Genomic DNA, 19,706 nt, shown 5'->3' with positions numbered 1-19,706 from the left:
AGTTTTGGGCACGGGGTTCTCTCATCCCCTAGGTTTCCCATTTCTCGTATCTCTCCGTGTGGCGTCGCCCTCTTCGCCCGATCGCGCCCACGATGTTCTCGCCGGCGGTTCGCCTCGCGGCCAAGCGCCTCCTCGAGATCCGGCGATGTCTCGGGCCCGCTCAGCCGGTAGGTTTTGCTCCTCTGATTCCCCTTGGGATCCAACTACATATGCGTCAATTTCAGTCTATTCGTTGATCTTGGCCGATATCTCTCTATATTACTGGGTTCCCTTCCAGGCCGTCTTCCCCGCCGCCACCGCCTCCTCCTTCAGATCCTTCTCGACCGCCTTGAACTACGTGAGTTCTTGATAGAGTTGGCTCCCTCAGTGTTGATTTTGTTGGATTTGGCTTCAACTTACCAACTTTCCTACTTCATGTGGTTCTTCTTGTTGTTTCTCAGCACATTGATACTCCGGATAACAATCCTGACATCCCATGGGAATTCACGGAAGCAAATATGGGAAGAGTATGTGATTTCGCTTTTATTTGTTAGTTTTTGTTTTTCTTCCCGTTCACCAATTGTGAGAATTTTTGGACATTTGATGTGCTTCCCGCATGGACTTGAAATCTGAGTACATTGTTTTTGGTGATCTTAATCTTTTCTTTATTATTGTTTGGTTTTGGAGTTGTAACTAAGTTAGTGGCGTGTTTGGAGATGTCATGGCTTAAAAGTTTGTCAATGATTGAAAATGATTGCTGAATTGATAGCAGATTGCTGAATTGATTTATTTAATACTCTGAGACTATCTGTGCAATTGGTTGGTAAGCCGGTACCGATCATCTGGACATGAAGACTGAGGAAACTGCTCTGGTGCTCTTTTATGTTCTTAAGCTATTCTTGCATAAGATGTTTGTTTTCGGATGAAGCAAGAAACCATGCATCACGGTTGCAAAAAACCTGAGTCTAAGCTTTGGGTGATTCACTCTCGATTTGGTCATTTTAAGATTGTTCAGCCTCAGCTCCATGTGTTTAGGCTTGGCTTGTGAACAACTTAAAAGCCAATTATTGAGCCAAGCCCAAGCCTTACTTATATCTGCAGGCATCTAGTATTTGGGCTTTGCTCGTTTATGAGCAAAGTGACAGCTTGAGGTGGCTTGTTTTCTAATCAAAATTGAACAAGCTTGAAGATCCATTCAGTGAGCACAGCCTGAACTGTTAATGTAAGTCTTGATTTGTTTCTAACTCAACTTAGCACCCCCTCCAAGCTGCTGATGTCACATTAAAGGTGTCAATTGAAGAAAGCTATATTGCAAGTAACAGTAAAATGAGTTGATTGACTTTTAAGGATTATCAGAGGATTCTCAGCTTCAAGCTTAAAGAGTGATAAGAACCATGAATTCAGGAATTCATTGAATCTCGTTAAAGTTAAGCATTTTTCAAACAGAAGAGCGAGCTATAATTAGCCCAGTCTACAATAAAATCCAAGAAAATTTATAAATGGTTTTCTAAAATAAAATAAACATGTATCGGTCGTGACCATTGAGTAATGACTAAATCTAGTTGTCACTATTTTTACAAGATGAATGTGCACATGTTGGGTAGTTGGAAGTCAGACCTAAAGGGAAAAAATAAACAAAATGAGGTTCTACGTATGAAATTTAAGTCTCTGGTTGAATAATCTTATAATGAATTGTGCTTTTTGAATGCAATTTTAAGCGGTGTCAGTGACAGTTTTCTTAGATAACCTTTGTTGGGAACAGCCAAAGCCAGGTTGAGATGTACATAGTTGTTTGATAACTCCAGTGCACAATCAAATATGAGAAGAAATATGCAAATAGAGGAAATTTGGTGAACAAAGAAGGGTAGGAAGAAAGAAGAACATGGAGAAGTGGAACCGAGGATGGAGAGAAGGGATTAAAGTAATGCTAATTGTGTAGGGAGGCAAATGGTGAGAAATGTGGTTGGAAAGCCTAGATGAAGTCAAGAGTATCCACCAGCTTTGGATGGTCACTAGGTCAGTGATGGAGAGGAGAGCACAAAACTCCATTAATTCCTAAAAGAAAAGAAAATTAAGTGCTGCAGGAGAGACAAAGTAATACCAAAATTAGTGTTGCAGGGGAGAGAAAAGTTTTGAAAAATGATGCTATTCACTGCCCAGAAAGGATGAGCTCAAACCTCCTAGACCATATAACATATCCCAAACGCACCCTCAATCCTTTGCATACCCTGATTTTTTTGTCATAGTACGGTGAATGCTTAGATTACCAATACTGGTTATGCTTCAATAATGAAGTCCGGAAACAGTATGAGCATGTGGATATCCCATGATTGGATCAATAACTGGAGGCATATCCCTGATAAGCAATTTATAAAATTCTCAGAAAGCTCCTGTATGTAATTTTAGGTTTTTATGCCATTATAAAAGGACAGAAGGTTCATGCAAAGTATATCTCACTATGGCATCAGTCCAACATACAAAATCATGTTTAAGTAAGGGTGGGAACCGGCATGTTGAGAATATCACACTATGAGGTGTACCATACTCAAGAATGCAATAAATGTAAAATATGTCCAACACTAGTAGCTCTCAACTGAATATATTCACAAATATTGCAAGGGCAATAAAATGATCTTTGAATGTAATTAATATCTAGAGAAGACATTGGAGCTGCATTGAGGAAACACTTGAATTGGTTTAAGTCATGGCTAACATTAGGCTGCAGTATTTGGCCACTTTTGGCCCTTATTTGGTTTCTTTAGGGTGGATGGTAGTGTTTTTTGCTTTCTGGCTTCACTATAACGTAACCTTATTTTTCGTTTGTGTTAAGTGAGTTGATCTCTCCTGTTGAGTTGTAGTAATTATTGTCTTTTGGACTACTTCGTTAGAAGTTTTGGTCGATAGTTTTCATGTTGGAGGAAGCCTGGATCTCCACCCTGATTATGTTGCCCTAAGTTTCACCAATAAAATTATAGCCAATATGCCCCACCTTTGATAAGGAAAATTTCTACTTTTAGAGATTCATTTAAAAATCTCAATCTCATCATCATCCTTCATAATATTTAGAATATTAGGGGGGAAAAAAAAGATAGATCATCTGCCATGCTCCTTAAATATTGTGAAATCAAGCAAACACAATGTTATATGCTGAAGTATTTTGTTGAAATGTTGTTCAAATGATTAACCATCCACTCTCATGTTACATAACAGTGTTGATTCAAAAGCAACTTGGAAGCTTTATGCTTGTGACATTTCCAGCAATGCTGCATTGTAAAATAAAAGGAATTGTTCTGTTAATTGGATAGCAGATTGGAAAATTCTCATTTTTTCTTTACGATGACAACCAATACTACAAACACATAAAAATAACCTTAAATCTTGTTAACTTACCGGTGTCTGGACAGTTGCAAAATAACTATATACTTGATTCAGTAATTTTTAGTTCATGCACTAGTATGGGGCTTTACTTGTGGTTTCTTTATTCCATTTTTGTCTTGCCTGTTTATGTACACATGTACTTGTAACATGTTAAGCTATTGGAAGGTTAATGATCATCTGCATGTGTATCTTCAGGTCAAGGAGATTATATCCCACTATCCTTCCAACTACAAGCAATCTGCCGTTATTCCATTACTGGATCTTGCACAGCAACAGCATGGTGGATGGCTACCTGTTGCTGCAATGAATGCGGTTTGTTTAAGATGAATGGTTAATTGTGGTTTATTTCTTATTTTTTTGTAGATGAATTTATTTAAATGCAATATATGTCATCTTTGAATGAAAGAGCTGTTTATGCTCTAGGTATCTATCATGTTATGGTTATCTGGAATCATTCCAGTAGGATCATCTGAAGAAAATAGACTTGGAAAGTAATGGACGATTATCTTTATTATTAACATGCATTTTCTTTAGGTTTTATTTTGGTGCATAGAGGGAGGTGAGGAGCATTCACTTCTTTCATTCTATTCAACTTGGTCATCTCTTCCTCTCTTCTCTTCTCCTCCCTCTTTTTCTACGTATATCGGAATGGGAAATAGAAGGGAAAAATGCATCTAAGAGTATATTAAAGCACTCAAACCACTAAAACTAAATGATTTTTCATCTTTATTTGTAATTTGTAATTATTCACCTCAAGTGTGATAAGAAGAAACCGATAAGCAAAGAGGGGTATATCAGTGGCCAACTGTTAAACAAAGAGGGAAATGAACTTCCAGCCAAGGGGTAAAGCTAACCGATTAATTTATCATATGATTTGTTACTCAGACAATCAAGGTAGTCAAAAAGCGCAAACCCCTATTGATTAAGATTGTTTTGTATTAAACATGGTTGTAATAGCAGTGTTTAATTGGAAAGGGGGATTTTCTTTTCTTTCCCCTTTTTTCTTGGGTTTTTTTTGGGTAGGGAGTGTCAGTCTTTGAAGTTGCTGTTGTAATGGGAGTGATGCATCAGTGTGAGCGCAACAACCTAGGTAAAATATTCCAAATTCTAACTACCAAGACACATTGCTTAATGAGGAAGTCATTTAATCAGAGTGACAGTAGTGGTGGCCCTTGTGTGCAGTCATGGTTTTTCTGAATCTCCATGCATTTATATTTTCACATGGTTAAAAACTTGACTGATGTAAGTCAGTTAAAACAACTATGCAAAATCCGACTTTTGTGCTTTTTCTCATCTCTCTTTTGTTATTAGGTACCAATAATCCTTTATCTAAAGTTTTGCATTTATTAATCTCATGTTCTGGTGTTCCAGGTAGCTAAGATCATAGAAGTTGCTCCTATTCGTGTATATGAAGTTGCTACCTTTTATTCAATGTTCAATCGGACTAAGGTAAGTATGTCAATAATTAATTAATATATCTTAATGCTTCCTGCTGCTTCATTCTTGTCCAATATTGCTGTTGTATATAATAGCACTTCCATGCATAAAGGTGCACTCATACACATTCAGTATTTGCATGCATGTTAACTTGTTGATGTTCTGCAGGTTGGTAAGTATCACCTTTTGGTTTGTGGAACAACACCTTGTATGATACGTGGATCACGTGAAATTGAAGAAGCCCTGCTAAAACACCTTGGAGTAAAGCGCAATGGTGAGTATTTTCATGGATCGCACCCTTTAGTCCCTCATTGTGTATGCACAACATTATCTTGTTGTAGGAGAATGGCAGGCATAGCTTGAAGTTTTGGTATTGAAGTTTAAGCTTATGTAGACCAACTATCTACATTTTATCTGCAGAAGTGACAAAGGATGGCATGTTTTCTGTTGGGGAAATGGAGTGCATGGTAAGAGTTTTCTCAGTCAGAGGTTTTGAAAATTTAATTCTTGTTATGAACTAGTAGATCAAGATTTACCGTCTCGGTACCGACCCCGTACCGGTACCATCCTATTATAGTATCGGTACACGGTATGGTACGGGATAGCGAAATGTACCGAGTGATGGTATGGTACGAGATTGTGTATCGGTTCGGTATGGATATGGTACAATATGCCCGATACAGTATTGACCGGTACGGTACGATACCTATCGATATTGGCAAACTTTGTTGTAGATTTTTATCTGAATACACTTAATGATGCTTGTTGGGAATTTGTGATGGTTCTGGTGGAATTGTTTCACATGTGGCTCACACCCTAAAACTTGTTGGATGACAGATTGGTCGATTTGGTTCATTAATGACGACCGTAAACTTGATAGCAAAAGGACCATGTTTCATTAATTACTGCTTTTAGTCTTGGTGTATTCATACTTTTTGATAACAATAATGGGCCTTCCCAGGGATGTTGTGTGAATGCTCCAATGATTACTGTGGCTGACTATTCCAACGGTTCGGAAGGATACTCATACAATTACTATGTGAGTTCACATTAAGCCTTTTCCCTTCTTTTTTTTTTTTGCATTCTAGTTAATTTTTCACTTAGAAAGAAAGAATTTTAAATGCTTAATTCATTTCTTTTAATGATGCTTTTACTGTCACACTGGAACCACCATTGTGATAGAAACACTTGTGTGCTCATGCATGTTGCAAAAAAGAGTCATGTTTGTGTAAAGCTCAGTATATGCAGGCCAGTTGAGTTGGTTAGCCCATGAAGTTTTCACTTCAATGTCAAATGTGCTCGGAGTGTTATTTCTATAGATAAGGGTCTCTGTTGTTGGTTCTACATGTTGAATGGTATCTTGATTGCTTATGTTGTGATACTTTACTTGATACTCTTGCTATCTAGCAAAATGAGAAATATAAGAGATGCATTCCTGTTAAATACAGTTTGACTGTGTGTGTCATTTACCAGGTCGAGAGGATTGTAAGATGAATTTAGGCCGACTGGGTGCTAGAGTAAATGTTTCATTTCATACAACCATTTTTCCTATATAAACTGGATATTTGGCACTACCCTTTTACTATTGCCAAAAAAGAGTTTTTTTTTAATTTTGTTTTTGTTTTGACAGTTTCATATATGTTATGCTTGTTCTAGGGAATGCATTGCCAATCAAGTTCAATTTCGTAGGATGATTTCTGGTCCTTAAGGTTGCTATCTCCATCTCTTTGAAGTCAATCTCGTTAGAAGTTTAACAATTCAACGTACCAAAGAAGTGGACTTGTGTTGAATAGTATGGTGTAACATTGTATATTTATTCATAGCTTTTGTAGGAAAACTGCATTCTCTGCATTGAACTTGTTGCAAATGAGGTCTTCTTGTTGGAAATTGAAGTATTTATGTACTGCATATTGAGAATAAAGCTTCCTTTCGAATATAAGCATCAAATTTGTTTGAAAAGTGCACCTTATTGCATCTATATGGGGATTGGATTTGTGAATCACACAGTTCTGGTGAGAGAGGGGCATGATGTGAAATGTAAATGATCAAGTGGTAGAGCTGACACAGTTTAAGCTCATGCAACTAGTGAGCAATGCTCCAAGATTATCCTGCACTGGGAAATGGTCTAGATGAAGAGAGAAAAGATAAAATGACCATTTTAGGACCAGGTAGGCTATATGGAATCAAAGTGTGATATTTTGGTCTGGATAGTATATAGCAAGGAAACAGTCTAGTTTGGAAAGTTCGATATAGGGCCTTCGCTAAAATATGTGAAGCTTATTTGAGCCTAATACAAATTGAAAGAGAAATAATGACAGGGTGGAATGGTGGATTAACCAACTTAGCCCTACTTTTTGGTAAAAAGTTATAATTCAGTAAGGTATTTTAAGTTGTATTAGATTTATCCTTGACGCTTCTTGGATTATGATGCTAGATAGCAATCAGAATACCGTTTCTGGATCAAATAGTGTGATTAAAGTAAGCCATTGTGGTTGCTGGTATTGGTAGGGACTGTCCTTTGTGTCTTCCTCTACATAGGGTTGGCTGTCATGTGGTGATGAAGCCAAAATTGGACTGTCTATGCTACCTGCTCAGCTACTTTACCAGAAGCCATTGTCAATTCGATTTTGGATTATTAAGTTTTGAAACGAAATGAGAACTTTCTAGTAGTTGTTAGCTGTGCTGTTTATGGAGCCTCTACATCCTAATTGGTACAAATGTCAAAAAAGAAGTGAGAGATACTTTTAGAAACTTGGTCATGAGGTAATGTGGTTTTGATTTGGAAACTTCTGCAATTACTCTGACCCTCTTGCCTTCATGGTAATGTGGTTTTGTTTTGGAAACTTCTGCAATTACTGTCACCCTCTTGCCTTCATGGTAATGTGGTTTTGTTTTGGAAATCTAGGACAGGCATTCCATTATAGACAAAAGTTTTGCTAGTTTATTGGTTGGTCAACTGATGGAGATTGCCTTTTTTATGGAGTTTGCGTGGATAGGAATTTTAAGCTATTCAGGGTTGAGAACAAATTGTAAATAGGGCTGTGCAACATTTTTAGAGATCAAAAACAAATGCACCTATGGTTCAATCAGCAACAGTGGATGTCTCAATTTTTGACTGTTTATGTGCATGTGCTCTCTCGCTTAAGATCACGACAGGTGGAAAGTCTTCAAGCATGGTGCAAAATGGATGAAGCTTAATAATAAACAACCAGAAGATTTTTTTCGGTGGGGGTTGTGTTAAAGAATATCTTAAAGAGGCTTTGTCAATGTCACATCATTGGGCACAACGGAAATGAAAATTCAGTATTTCCGACTTCAGGGATTCTTCTCTTAATAGTTCAGAGGACATGGCTATAGCATTGAACTTTGTAGATGCTGCAGAACATCTAGCTATGTAGTAAATTTTCTTCAATTCTGAAAGAAAGTCTAAACCAATGAAATTAATGTTGATGTATAACATTTTGAAACTGAGGGCTAATGATCTTTTTTCTGAGGGCTATTTTCTGAGTGACCCATCAAACTGTTGTCAAAATCTTCAGATCCACCACGATCTGTATTGTACAGTCCAGATCAAAATACCCTAAACAATCTGGATCAGATCCTCGGATTGGGATCAGATTCTTAGATCGGAATCAGGTTGGATTATAAAATCCTGATCGTGGATTTCCAGTCATTTTATTGTGAATTCAGATATCATTCATATTTAATCAAACAACTGTAAAGCCTCCTTATTGTCCTAGACTTTTTTTGACTTTAAGAATGAATAATTAACATATATAAATCTCTGGTACATACAATTAATAATTTTCTTGGCTTTGTGAATATTTCAGAACAGAGAACAATAAATTTGAGAGTTTTATCAGCTAAAAGGTAATGGTGAATATTTATATCTTTGCAATCATTTTTTTCAAAATTTGATTTCTTTTTGTCTACAATCTTCTACCTTGAAGGAGAATTAGGTTCTTCACCCAAAAGAAAAGGAGAATTAGGTCGACATATTTGGTGAGCTAAATATGCTTTGTTGGGCATATTAGGATTTACTTTTTTTATTTGTAAAAGCGAGAATATCTGGATGCCAACTGGACGAGAAAAAATATCGTGTTTCTTACTCAAGAAGGAAAAGGAAGGAAACGGGGCAATTTTTTTTTTTGGGTATACCAGATCTAGTGATAATGATGATGATGAGGTAATGAAAGCACATCATTTGCGTTCTTTGATTTTTCACTCCAGGCCTATATCTGCGCTGATCTTTGTTGAACAAAGTAAGATGTCCTATGGACTTGTATGGTTGGTACTGTCTACATTGGATAATTAAACAGGTTATTTGTCTATTGGATATGTGATATGTGCAGTTACTATTGTTGAAAAGCAGTCTTCCTTTAGCAAAAAAAAAAAAAAGCAGTCTTCCTTATTTCAAATATGATGATTTTTTTTTACTTTTAATTCATGCAGACTGCATTTAAGTCGTTTCTTACTTTTCATATAGTTTTGTTTTTATTTTTTAATGATAAAAAAAGGGTATTCTGATCTATGAAATAACCCAATTCGATCCAATTCCTACAGTTTAGGATAGGTAATACCCCTTGAACAATGAATTCTCATTAGATTAACTGAACAGTTCTCTGCAGTCACCTATGTGAACAAACCAGGAATTCATTTCTCCAGTGATATTTTCCTAAGTCATAATTATTCTTGTGATTGTTCAGGAAGATGTCACTCCCAAGCGAGTGATTGAGATTGTTGAGATGCTGAGAAAGGGGGGAAAACCACCTGTAAGTTGGTTAAAAATGATAGGGCAGCAAGTCTTTCGCTAGTTCTGTTACAGTTCTCTGTTTGTGATATTGGATCTCTTGCAGGTAGGTACACAGAATCCAGATCGCATAAGGAGTGGACCTGCTGGAGGGAATACCACTTTGCTTGGGGAGCCGAAAGCTCCACCGTGCAGGGATCTCGATGCCTGTTGAATTTCAACTGAACTGTGTCGTCAATAATTGAAATCAAATTTGTTTACTGATTTCAGCTTTGGAAGCCCTGTTGGTGTTTCCCAGCACTCTTACCCTGGTTTAAGGATAACATACCGAATGTGGTTGTCTAGATTCCATTGGCTTTCAAGATCGATAGTCATTCATATGTTTATTTCACTTGTATTTAAAGTCTGGACTAGGCATCTTGGCAACCGTGAAACTCCTTGATGCAGAATTTTATCCAATGCTGTATCAAACTGCACTGGTTGCCTCTTAATAAGCCTTTTCCAGATGGTTTCTCCATACCTCATTCTAAACTTTGTGCTTCCATGACATTTTGAGAGAATGGAATAGCAAGAACAATAAGATCTATTCATTTTCGATCCTATGTGGTGCGCCGGTTCTCACTTCGATCTTGATTAACAAAGCTCAGGTTTTGCAAGCTTTGACTGGATCTATCTAGGGGACTAGGCTCTCTGATTTAGATGGGTTGAGGTGGCTCGTCCTAACTTTTACATGCACACACTTGCATGCACGTATGCACATAGAAATTTACATATATTGATATATTAATCCACAGAAACAGCTTCATAGGCAAGCCCTAAGGCCTTGGTGAGGTTTCCAATTGATACACTGAATCATAATACTGTCCTTTGTCATATCTTCCGTTTTAGCTCCCCTTTCTTTTTCTTGGCTTTCAAAGCAATCAAGTCACTTGACTATGCACCCTTTTTTTTTGGGTAAAAGACTGCCTTTAAACAGCAGTTTTCCAGTCCTCTGCCAAGTGAAAAATAAGTTTCCACCAAAAAGATCTGGCTCTAACACAGCTTGCAGACTTTGAGATTGGACGTGGCTCCTTAGTAGCCAAATATTTGGAGAACAATTTAACACAAGATGTTCTTTCCAAATATCAAAGTCCTCTATATATCGCAGGGGCACAAAGTTGAAAGTTGATTTCCACTTCACAGCAAACCTAGCCTGCATCATTGCCTTCAAAGACTTCCATTTCCCTTGATGGTCATATTTTTCTACCATTCTCAATTGCCATCTCTGGAGCGGTTCATTCGGCTCGGTGGATACTTTACCGGTCGCTGGCGGTGGCGTAGGTCAGCCATAGTGGTGGGAACCACACCAATCGCAACAGCCACTTGAGCTTGCAGCTGAAATGGAGAAGACGCGCCTGCCAACCCACCATCCCACGTTGTGTACGACCCCTCTGCAACTTTTCCTCAGCCAACCCTATGGCTTCAGCAGTACTGGCGTTCAACAGGAAGGTCATCTCTCTCTCTCTCTCTGCGACACGGCGTCGAGCAACAGCATCTCCTTGTTGCTCTCCTCTGCAGTCTTTTTTACTTTCTTGTTGCTCTCTTCTGCAGTCTTTTTTACTTTCTGACTCTTTGATCACCGCCTGCACCTGTGCGTGAGGCACCGATGTACCAAAAAAATCTTTGGTCACCACCTATACATGTGTGTGAGGCGCCCATGTATCAAAAAAAAAAAAAAAAAGTTTGAAATGCGAAACCCCCTCCGGCTAGCCCGCTGAGCTGATCTCAGATACAAAGCATGATGGGATCGATAAAAGGACCACTAAGAGGAACAGGCTTAAACTTTTGGCAACGGTCTCTATCCATCCAATGACCTGAGAAAATTAAAAGAACAAACCTACAAAAAAGACAGGCTCCACTAACAAGCAAAATTGAGTGCATGATCTGCCACCCACGACTCAACTCCCCAATATCACTTTTAAAAGAATGAGCAGCTGTAGCAGCAGCGTCATCATCATTATTTATCCCCTTCCATCTTTCTTTCCAATTCAATGAAACTTGTGTATGAATATATAAAACCATCCATCCATTTTTGATCAGTCCCAATATGCCCTACATTTAAAAGAAAAAAAAGGAGTCCCCACCACAAAGTGTATGGTTAGTGCAGCACAACCCCCACAAGACAAAATAAGAGCGGGCATGACCTTTAGCAATGCCTTCCTCCCACTCAAAAAAAATGGAAGATTTGTAGACATGGGAAGACTCTTTGCTTGCCATTTCCTTCCAATCACAGCACCTTTGACAAAAGAAGAGGGGGAGGTGAGAAAGTGACATTTGGTACTCGTCCAGCTAGGGAGATCTTTCAGGTCCTCCCAGAAGTACTACTGAAGAAATTGGGCTGTGGAAGCTTCATACATATGTATAGGGGCAGGATGTAGTAGCCGTTCATGGGTTCTATAGATGATGGTCTTAGTAGTCTATGAAGGGGTGTTGGGTTCAGGCTTAACGGCGTGGCCTTCAGGCTGGTCATGCGTGTCATAGATTGCCATGGCAAGTGAGATTGGCATCATGCAGAGGGCTTTGGACTGGAGGAGTTGCATTGCTGCTCCGATGTCTTCTTCCATGAGCTTTGCTACTTGCCTTTCTGTGCCATCCGTTGACCACTTCTCCCACACCTGCTGGTTGCTCCCACTCTCACTTGCCTCCCCCTAATGACAATTGAATGAGGAAGACTGTCAGGTACATCGCATCATACTGGGATGCACATACACAAAAAAAGACCATTCACATACACATGTACATAGTTATAGACAACATAATGTGACTACTGCAAACAAAGAAAAGAACGACCATGATGCATGACATGCCATCTTGAATGTGTTCATAGAAGCAAATATAATAAACAACTGTCGACCTATTCAGGTAGACGAGGAGAAAAGAAAAGAAAAACATCAAATGATTGCAAATTGTTTTGGTGCTTGCTAATAAGAATACAAGTGGTGTCCAAAACATCACCAACTATCATAGAATAACTCATGAGCCACTATAAAGCCATAGAAAAGAGTGACAGAGACAAAGATCAACAAAAGACAACCACCTCTCAAAACCTATCAGGCTATACGCCCTAAAAGTTAGCCATGAAAAGTACTTTACCTAAGCAACAGAAGGAAAAATCTAGAGATAAGAAATTTAATAAAAGTGTGCGATAATTGATAAAAAGCTAGGAGCTAATTTGGCGTGCACTGAAGCAAAAGTTGGAGAAATCATGCTTTTGTATGTACTTAATTTCTGATTGTGCCTTGAATATGAACACAAATCCTTGTGCTGAGCATAGCTTTTCCCTGTCTCAACCTAGTCCATGTCTAAAGCAACCTTGAACAGATGATTCTCGGATTCCATGAAGTTAAACTGCATAGAAATCATGCTATAACCAACTGGTTTTCCAGGTTCTGGTAGGTCTTTCATACTTCATGAGACTGAATCCATGTACCAAAAGTGCATCTAGAATGCATACTATGGATCGATATCAATTGTTTGAAGTAGCTTGGACAAGATAACTGAGTTTCCAATACAAGAACAGTGCTGGATTCTTAATTGGCGTTATGATCGAAAGCTTTAGGGTTTTGAAATTAATGTACACAATTTCAGTCAATATATAACAGAAAATGAGATCATAGTCTTTAATGCAAGAGACATCCATGCTCAAATCTCCACTCTCTTGGATCAATTATAACAAAGACTGAAGAGATCGCACAGAACAAGAGATCAGGAAAATGGAGCAATAATTACGAGTGGAGAGGTGATAAATGTTGTGCAATTGCTACATAACTTCAAGACTCAAGCAGGCATTCAACATGTTTGAGGAATAAGGGGATTTAAATAGACGACAACAGGGACAACTCTTTGTTTGGATTGGAAAATATGAAAAAGAAGAGATTCCAAGCACATAAGCTGGGCACCAAAGTGTTGAGTATGTGGCATTGAATGCATGTTAAAACTTGGAAAACTAATGTTAAAAATGAGTGTTAGAGGAAGCATAAAAATTGCACCTACTGAAAATAAGTACAGCAATTGCATCTATTGCAAATGAAGCGAGGGAGAAGTGATTGAGATTGGTTTCATAATCTTGTGCAACAAACAGTACCCACAAGTTAAAACAATTAAATATGTGAGAAAGAATGTAAGAGTAACGAGATAACATGATGAAAATTATGATGAACTTCTGGATAAATAAAGTAAAAAAACAAGGGATTAAAATGATAGATCATTTAACAAGAATGGATGGTGAATGACTGGTAGAGCCAAACCCCAATAATTCAGAAAGGCTACTTAGTTACGGACTTTAAAAAATTAACGATGATCATACACATGAATCTGAACAAAAATGAATGGTTTATTTGCACCAAGCACAAATATGAATATACTCATAAAGTAAAAATTGGTTAATATATGTGCTTACAAGCACTCTTGTGCTCCATTTATCTTAGCATGCATGAACAGATGTACTTCATTAATATAAAATACAGACACCGAAATATGCATGTAGCGAACAAATATCAAATACAATGCATTAATCAGTAAAACAAGAGAATTTCAGACATACATTCTTAAAACATATGAATTTTACACAATGAAAATTTAAGGAAAAGTACTCACAGATAACATGACTAACAGGCCTTATCCCATGAATAAAGGAAGATTACATGCATAAAGTAGTTCAAAAATATTGGATCCATGCAAGGTGCTAAAACTGGTATTCCCTCGTTTTCTAACACATTACCTCAACTGATAGTGGGATATCAGCTACCAGCTGTGCCACGGCACCAGCACCACCCAGCCTACTCATGCTTAAAACCTGTCATTCAGCAGATGAACTATATTTGAAACTGTGTTTAAGAGAAAAGGTAATAGGAAATCAATGAATCAGACAAAAAAAAAAAAATAGCAAGTCAAAAAATAATTTGCTAGTGGTAAACTTTTCTACAAAAGATTATCATCAGATCTAGCACTTCACAAGAGCATTATTCTGTGCAACTTGCATGACCCTTTTTGAAATATAGAGTAAGAAAAAAACAATCTTATAAAATGAAGGAACTCATCCTGCAACTTGCTGGATCAAGAGCAGCTCTTAAGGTAGATATAATCCAGAGAGGATTCCACATCATAGGGTTATGCCACCTGCTACCTGACTTTGGTACTTCTTCCAAACCAGCCCTAAAAGCCTTGGTGCTACTTCAACTTAAATCAGTACTGCTCGATAAAATTTATGTTATTTTAGTTGATAGCTAATTCAATTAGTGGAATTGATGAGGAGATGACACACTAACGTTTGAAAGCTGCTTGTATGTAATGCTGGTGACAGTCTAAAATGATCAGTTTCCTGCAGCATAATGCTACCAATGCAATTATAAAATTAGTATGTCATGTGCCAGCAACATGACAATTATGTCAGACTTGTATGGCTCACTTGTGAGGTTAAATGGTGACAGTTCAGGAGAGCATCAATATAAGGCAGGTGTAGTGTTGAAATACGTAATTCTTGTCTGAAATGAAACTATAGCACAACAAAATTTGCTTAAATAGTTAGTTCTTTGAATGAAACTATAGGGTAATCATAGTTTGCTACAAGCAATTCCAGCTGGGCCTGCAAGAAGCAGAAGGTTCCTAGAGATTAGCTAATATAGTTTATGAATTCAGAATTCTTGCTTCAACATCAGCACCATTTTAGTGCTCCTAGGTCTGCTACTGAGTAGGTCAACTATTAAGCAAGTGGAATGGCATAAACATACATCCTCTTTACAGTCCTTCAAAACTAGCAACTCAATAAAGAATACCATCTTATGCAAGAGATTGCAATCAATGCTAACAGATACAAGTATAAAGGCATTCTAAAACAAGTAAACAGGGAGACTGGATCAAAATTATTGTGATAATAAAAATAATAAATGTAATTGGCCAAAGTTGCTCAACATCCATGGTTTTAGGGAAAAAAGTAATCAAGCTGTAACCAACACAAGGAAAAATAATAATAAATTAGCAAATATGCAGTGCTCTTTTAGACATGCGTATGATTGTTGCTTCTAAAAAAGTAATATAAGAGTGCTCGCTAATGCAAGATAGAAATAGCATACCTTCACTTGAAGTCTCAAAAACTTCACATAATCTAAGATTTCATCAAGCATGGCTGCTCTGTCTGTCTGCACAGAAAAGCAAAGCCTATTAATATGGAGTTATGAGAAGTGCTCTCTTAGTCACTGCCAAACAAGCTGTTCTAAAAAATTTAAAAAGAAGAGGGGGGGGGGGGGGGGGGGGGGGGGGGGGGGGGAGGGCGGGGCGAGAGAGAGAGAGTCAGAGAAAGAGAGAGAAGAGAAACAGAAGTCAACTCTAAGTCAAATAATTGCTCTTATTATTCTAAAGTAGTAACGAAATGAGCATGTCATCTAAGAAAACTTAGGTAGTTCAGAAATCTAAGATAACCTATATAAGAGGACCTGGATCACTATACCATGTCATTTAGATCTGAGGTCTTATAGCTCTTGAGAACTCATGCATCACCCAAGACAATATCAGTGAAAAATGCACAGAGATAAAGAACTAGACTAATGGTTGTCTCTAGTCGTAAAATATTTTTTCTTCAAAAGCTTTTGGAATTCAACTCACCCAATATAGGAGTCTCAAGCTGGGCTATGGTTTCAGACAAAACATAGTCTTAAGCCATGGAACCAACCCAAAATAAAGCATTAAAAAAGGTTAAGAACTTGTGATTTTTAAGAAGATGCATTTTCAAAAAAAATATTCACAAGAAAATAACTAAATGCTCAGATTATAGATTTTGAATTGTTTAATATGCATGCATATGTACACTTTGATTCACAACATAAATCGTATGCTGACCTTATTGGTGTTTGGAACCAACTCCTGCAAAGTCCTCATCCTTTCTGCTATTCTTTCTCTGCGTAGCTGCACTCAGGAAAAAAATTGATGTTAGAAATGCCGCTGTCCATACATTAGGATAACTGGAAATTTGGAATCTGGTCTGTAAAGCAAGCTCTGTAAACCTGGATGTGGCATAGCATTAAATAAAGCAACAAATTTTGTGGATCACCTTATGATGTTTTTAGCAAATATCAGGAAAACAGCTAAATAACACTCAAATGAAGCAGACGAAGGAATGATGAATATGCAAGATAAAAATTATGTAAGTGCCGAAAAGACAAATAACAAATTAGTAATTAATGAAAATAACATGTGATAGAAATCCTTAAAAAGCAATTTTTCTTGGCATTGAAAGCAATCTTGATGGCCCTTGTCAGATACATATACCTTCACATAACAAAGCTTTCTAAATTTGAATTTCCTTTGGCAGCAAGCCACGAGCATTATAATTATCTATAGAGAGAATACTTTCATGCTAGACCCACAAATAGTACATTACATGCTTTAATGAAAGCGTCAGACATTACCCTCTCAGCGATACTATGAGGATCGGTGGCTTGACCCCGCCGTGCCCGCACCTTTGGTCGTGGGGCTGGTGGTTGTGGCCCTGCAGCAACCCCGCCTTGCTTCACTTGCCCATGAAAAGTCTAGACAGAAAGAAATGACAGAAGTTAATAAAAAAAAATATGGTAAGATATGTCAATTCCTCCGATAACATCAGATATCAAAGAAACATTCAAGGCCCCAAATGGTATGCACCACAGGAGACGTGATAGAAGCAGATATGCTGCTCTCTTCATGTTAGGCGAGTGGTAAACATGTTCCTGCTTTCTTTCTATGTAAGTGATATCAAAGAAAATAGTCCTGAGAAATCCAAAATTAATAAACAATCTCAAATTGTTTAAGTCCCTACATCATTTGGCAGTTTTGCACTGGTTGTATGACATTTCTAGACCAAAGTGTTTTATTTCTCATGCTGCTGAATTGGTTGTGGCTGTCAAACTCGATTTGGCACTATTAGCAGCCTATTGACTTTCTCGGTCCTGGGCACTAATTTTAGATCAAGCTCTTAACTTGAAGTAATTCATCTCTAAGTCACCAGCACAAAAACAAAATTCAAAAATAGAAATTTGCAAAAAAGCACAAACTTGAGGAGCCGTGTGATTGCATCTGTTTCTTGCCTACATAGGTAAGACAAATCAGAAAAACAGTGTCAGACAAATGAAAACTCCTTTTTTTTTCCAACGCATGCAACTCCAAACAACATTGAAACGACAAAAAGCAATCCTATGACCACCTGCCGCTCTGTTTCGCAATCAAAATGGGAAATTGAGCAAGGCTGCCTCTTGAGTTCCAGGTGGCAGGACCTCCAACAATTTTAAATGCCGATTAAGACAAGGATAACAAATTACCGATTTACCGAGTTTTTTTAGAAAGTTACGGACCTGAGGAGGAGGAGCTGGAGGATTAGGCCGGATTTGATGAGACTGGAGGTGACCGAACCCCGGAGGAAACAATCCCGCTAACTGCACCGGATCCCTCTCCTGCCCAACAGCCAAGAGTCAGTAAGCTCCAAAGGTCCAAATTACCACCCCCCCCACAACGCAAAAGACGAAGACATCCTCTTATTTCCCGGGAAAGGCGGCCTCAGAACTGGACGCGCGCGCCATTAGGAAGAAAAGGTGGGGGTAAAAGGGTAAACCAACGGAAAGAAAAAGCATCTGCTCACCGGCACCGCTTTGGCCGCCGATTCGTCCCGGAACCTTTTGCCACTGCCGGAGCCCCGCTCCAAGCTGAGCCCCAGCGGGAACCCCGCCGGCCCGCCGGCGACGGAGCCGTCCCCGCGAGGGAGTACGATCCCCGCGGGCATACCTCCCTCGCCTCCTCCAGCGAGGCCGCCGCCGCCGCTGCCGTCCCCCCCGGTGTAGGGCGGCGGCATCGAGAAGATCTGCTCAAAGAAGTCGTCCCCTATGCCGTCCGGTGGCGGCGGCGGTGCGTTCGCCATGGCGCCGAATCTCGAGAAGCGGGCGTTTCTACCAGCAAGAAGAAGGCGGGATGGTCTCCGGAGAGCTCAAAGTGCATGCAAGGTATAGGAGTTTTGGGAGCGAGAGAAGAGGGAAGCGTCGGTGGAGAGAAAGAGCAAGCAAGCTTTTGCGGGCAATGGGGTATAGCGGGGAAAGGTGGGAGCGTATAAAAGAGGAGAGGCGGTGAAGGGGGAAGGAGAAATTTATAGGCCGAGGAACGGAAAGAGCCAAAGAAGAATCTAAAAGGCGGGGTTTTCTTTTTCTTTTTGTAATTTATTTATTTTTATTATTATTATTATTATTATTATTATTATTATTATTATTGTTATTTTAAACGGATTGAGTCCCGGACGAGCGGACGGCATTTGGTTCCGGTTGAAACGGAATTGGTTGAAACAGGAATCAGAATGAACATTTTTTTTTCTCACGTATCTGATTCTTAATTAAAATCAGTATTGCAATCGAATTTGAATTCTGAAAGAAAGTCAGAATTTGATTTTGAAATATTGGAACATTTTCGTTCTTATGTAAAAATAAAAACTAAAATGAGACTCTTTCCAAATTGCAACCAAACAATTAAAATGAAAGTGGCTTGTTTCCATTCTCATTCTAAAGTTGAACCCCCTCCCACCGAACATACCTAAATTTTTTTTAGAAATTTGGTACTAAATTTAAATTAGAAATTACTAAAGTATACATGTATTTTATGCTCAAATTCCTATAGGCATTAGGAGGTTAATATTAAAGGCAAGTTCTTTGCTTAAAATATTCTTCCTTTATATCTTTTTAATGCAAAGAAACAAGGCCTTATTTATGGCGTTCATTTTCTTATTTTTTTGGGACTTATTTTGCTCGCAGAAAAACTTTTATTTCACTAGAATTTTTTTCTACATAGTTGATGTTTGGGCATATAATACCTATAAAAGTAGTTTTTGCATATTTGGCTGACAATGAAAAAATAATATAAAAAATATACTTTTCAAAATAATTTAGGTTTGGTTGAACATCTATTTTTTCTAAAAAATTGTATAAAATATCTATTATGCTCTTAGTAAAAAAACAACAAAAAATAATTATTTAAAATATTTTTAAATAATTTTTTTAAAAATATTTTAAAATTAAAAGAGATATTAAAAATATTTTTTGAATTGAGTTTTTGGAGTTCCAACAATTTTTTGTAATCAGGCAACCTTTTAAAATTATATTAATTTTAATAATTATTA

General features: G+C 38.0%; 2 protein-coding genes across 2 annotated transcripts; one reads left to right on the top strand and one right to left on the bottom strand.

The window, feature by feature from the left end:
• The first annotated feature begins 17 nt into the window (after positions 1-17).
• LOC103704591 (NADH dehydrogenase [ubiquinone] flavoprotein 2, mitochondrial) lies at positions 18-10,117 on the top strand. Its single transcript, XM_039115796.1, is given in 11 exon segments — positions 18-138; positions 141-223; positions 278-337; positions 441-506; positions 3,553-3,669; positions 4,729-4,806; positions 4,963-5,068; positions 5,215-5,261; positions 5,756-5,833; positions 9,501-9,566; positions 9,651-10,117. Coding segments are annotated over 11 exon segments (855 nt in total). The 5' UTR covers positions 18-92; the 3' UTR covers positions 9,759-10,117.
• Positions 10,118-11,537: 1,420 nt separating this feature from the next.
• LOC103704531 (transcription factor UNE12-like) lies at positions 11,538-18,663 on the bottom strand. Its single transcript, XM_008787863.4, has 7 exons — positions 18,189-18,663; positions 17,905-18,003; positions 16,987-17,106; positions 16,418-16,483; positions 15,655-15,720; positions 14,304-14,378; positions 11,538-12,231 (listed from the first exon to the last, which is right to left on the bottom strand). Exons 1-7 carry the CDS (start codon positions 18,462-18,464, stop codon positions 12,001-12,003), a joined length of 933 nt encoding a protein of 310 aa, XP_008786085.2. The 5' UTR covers positions 18,465-18,663; the 3' UTR covers positions 11,538-12,000.
• Between the last annotated feature and the right edge of the window lie 1,043 nt (positions 18,664-19,706).

Source organism: Phoenix dactylifera, unplaced genomic scaffold (assembly GCF_009389715.1).
Source record: "Phoenix dactylifera cultivar Barhee BC4 unplaced genomic scaffold, palm_55x_up_171113_PBpolish2nd_filt_p 000007F, whole genome shotgun sequence".
Taxonomy (NCBI): Eukaryota; Viridiplantae; Streptophyta; class Magnoliopsida; order Arecales; family Arecaceae; genus Phoenix; species Phoenix dactylifera.
This window is presented reverse-complemented; position numbering and strand designations above follow the sequence as displayed.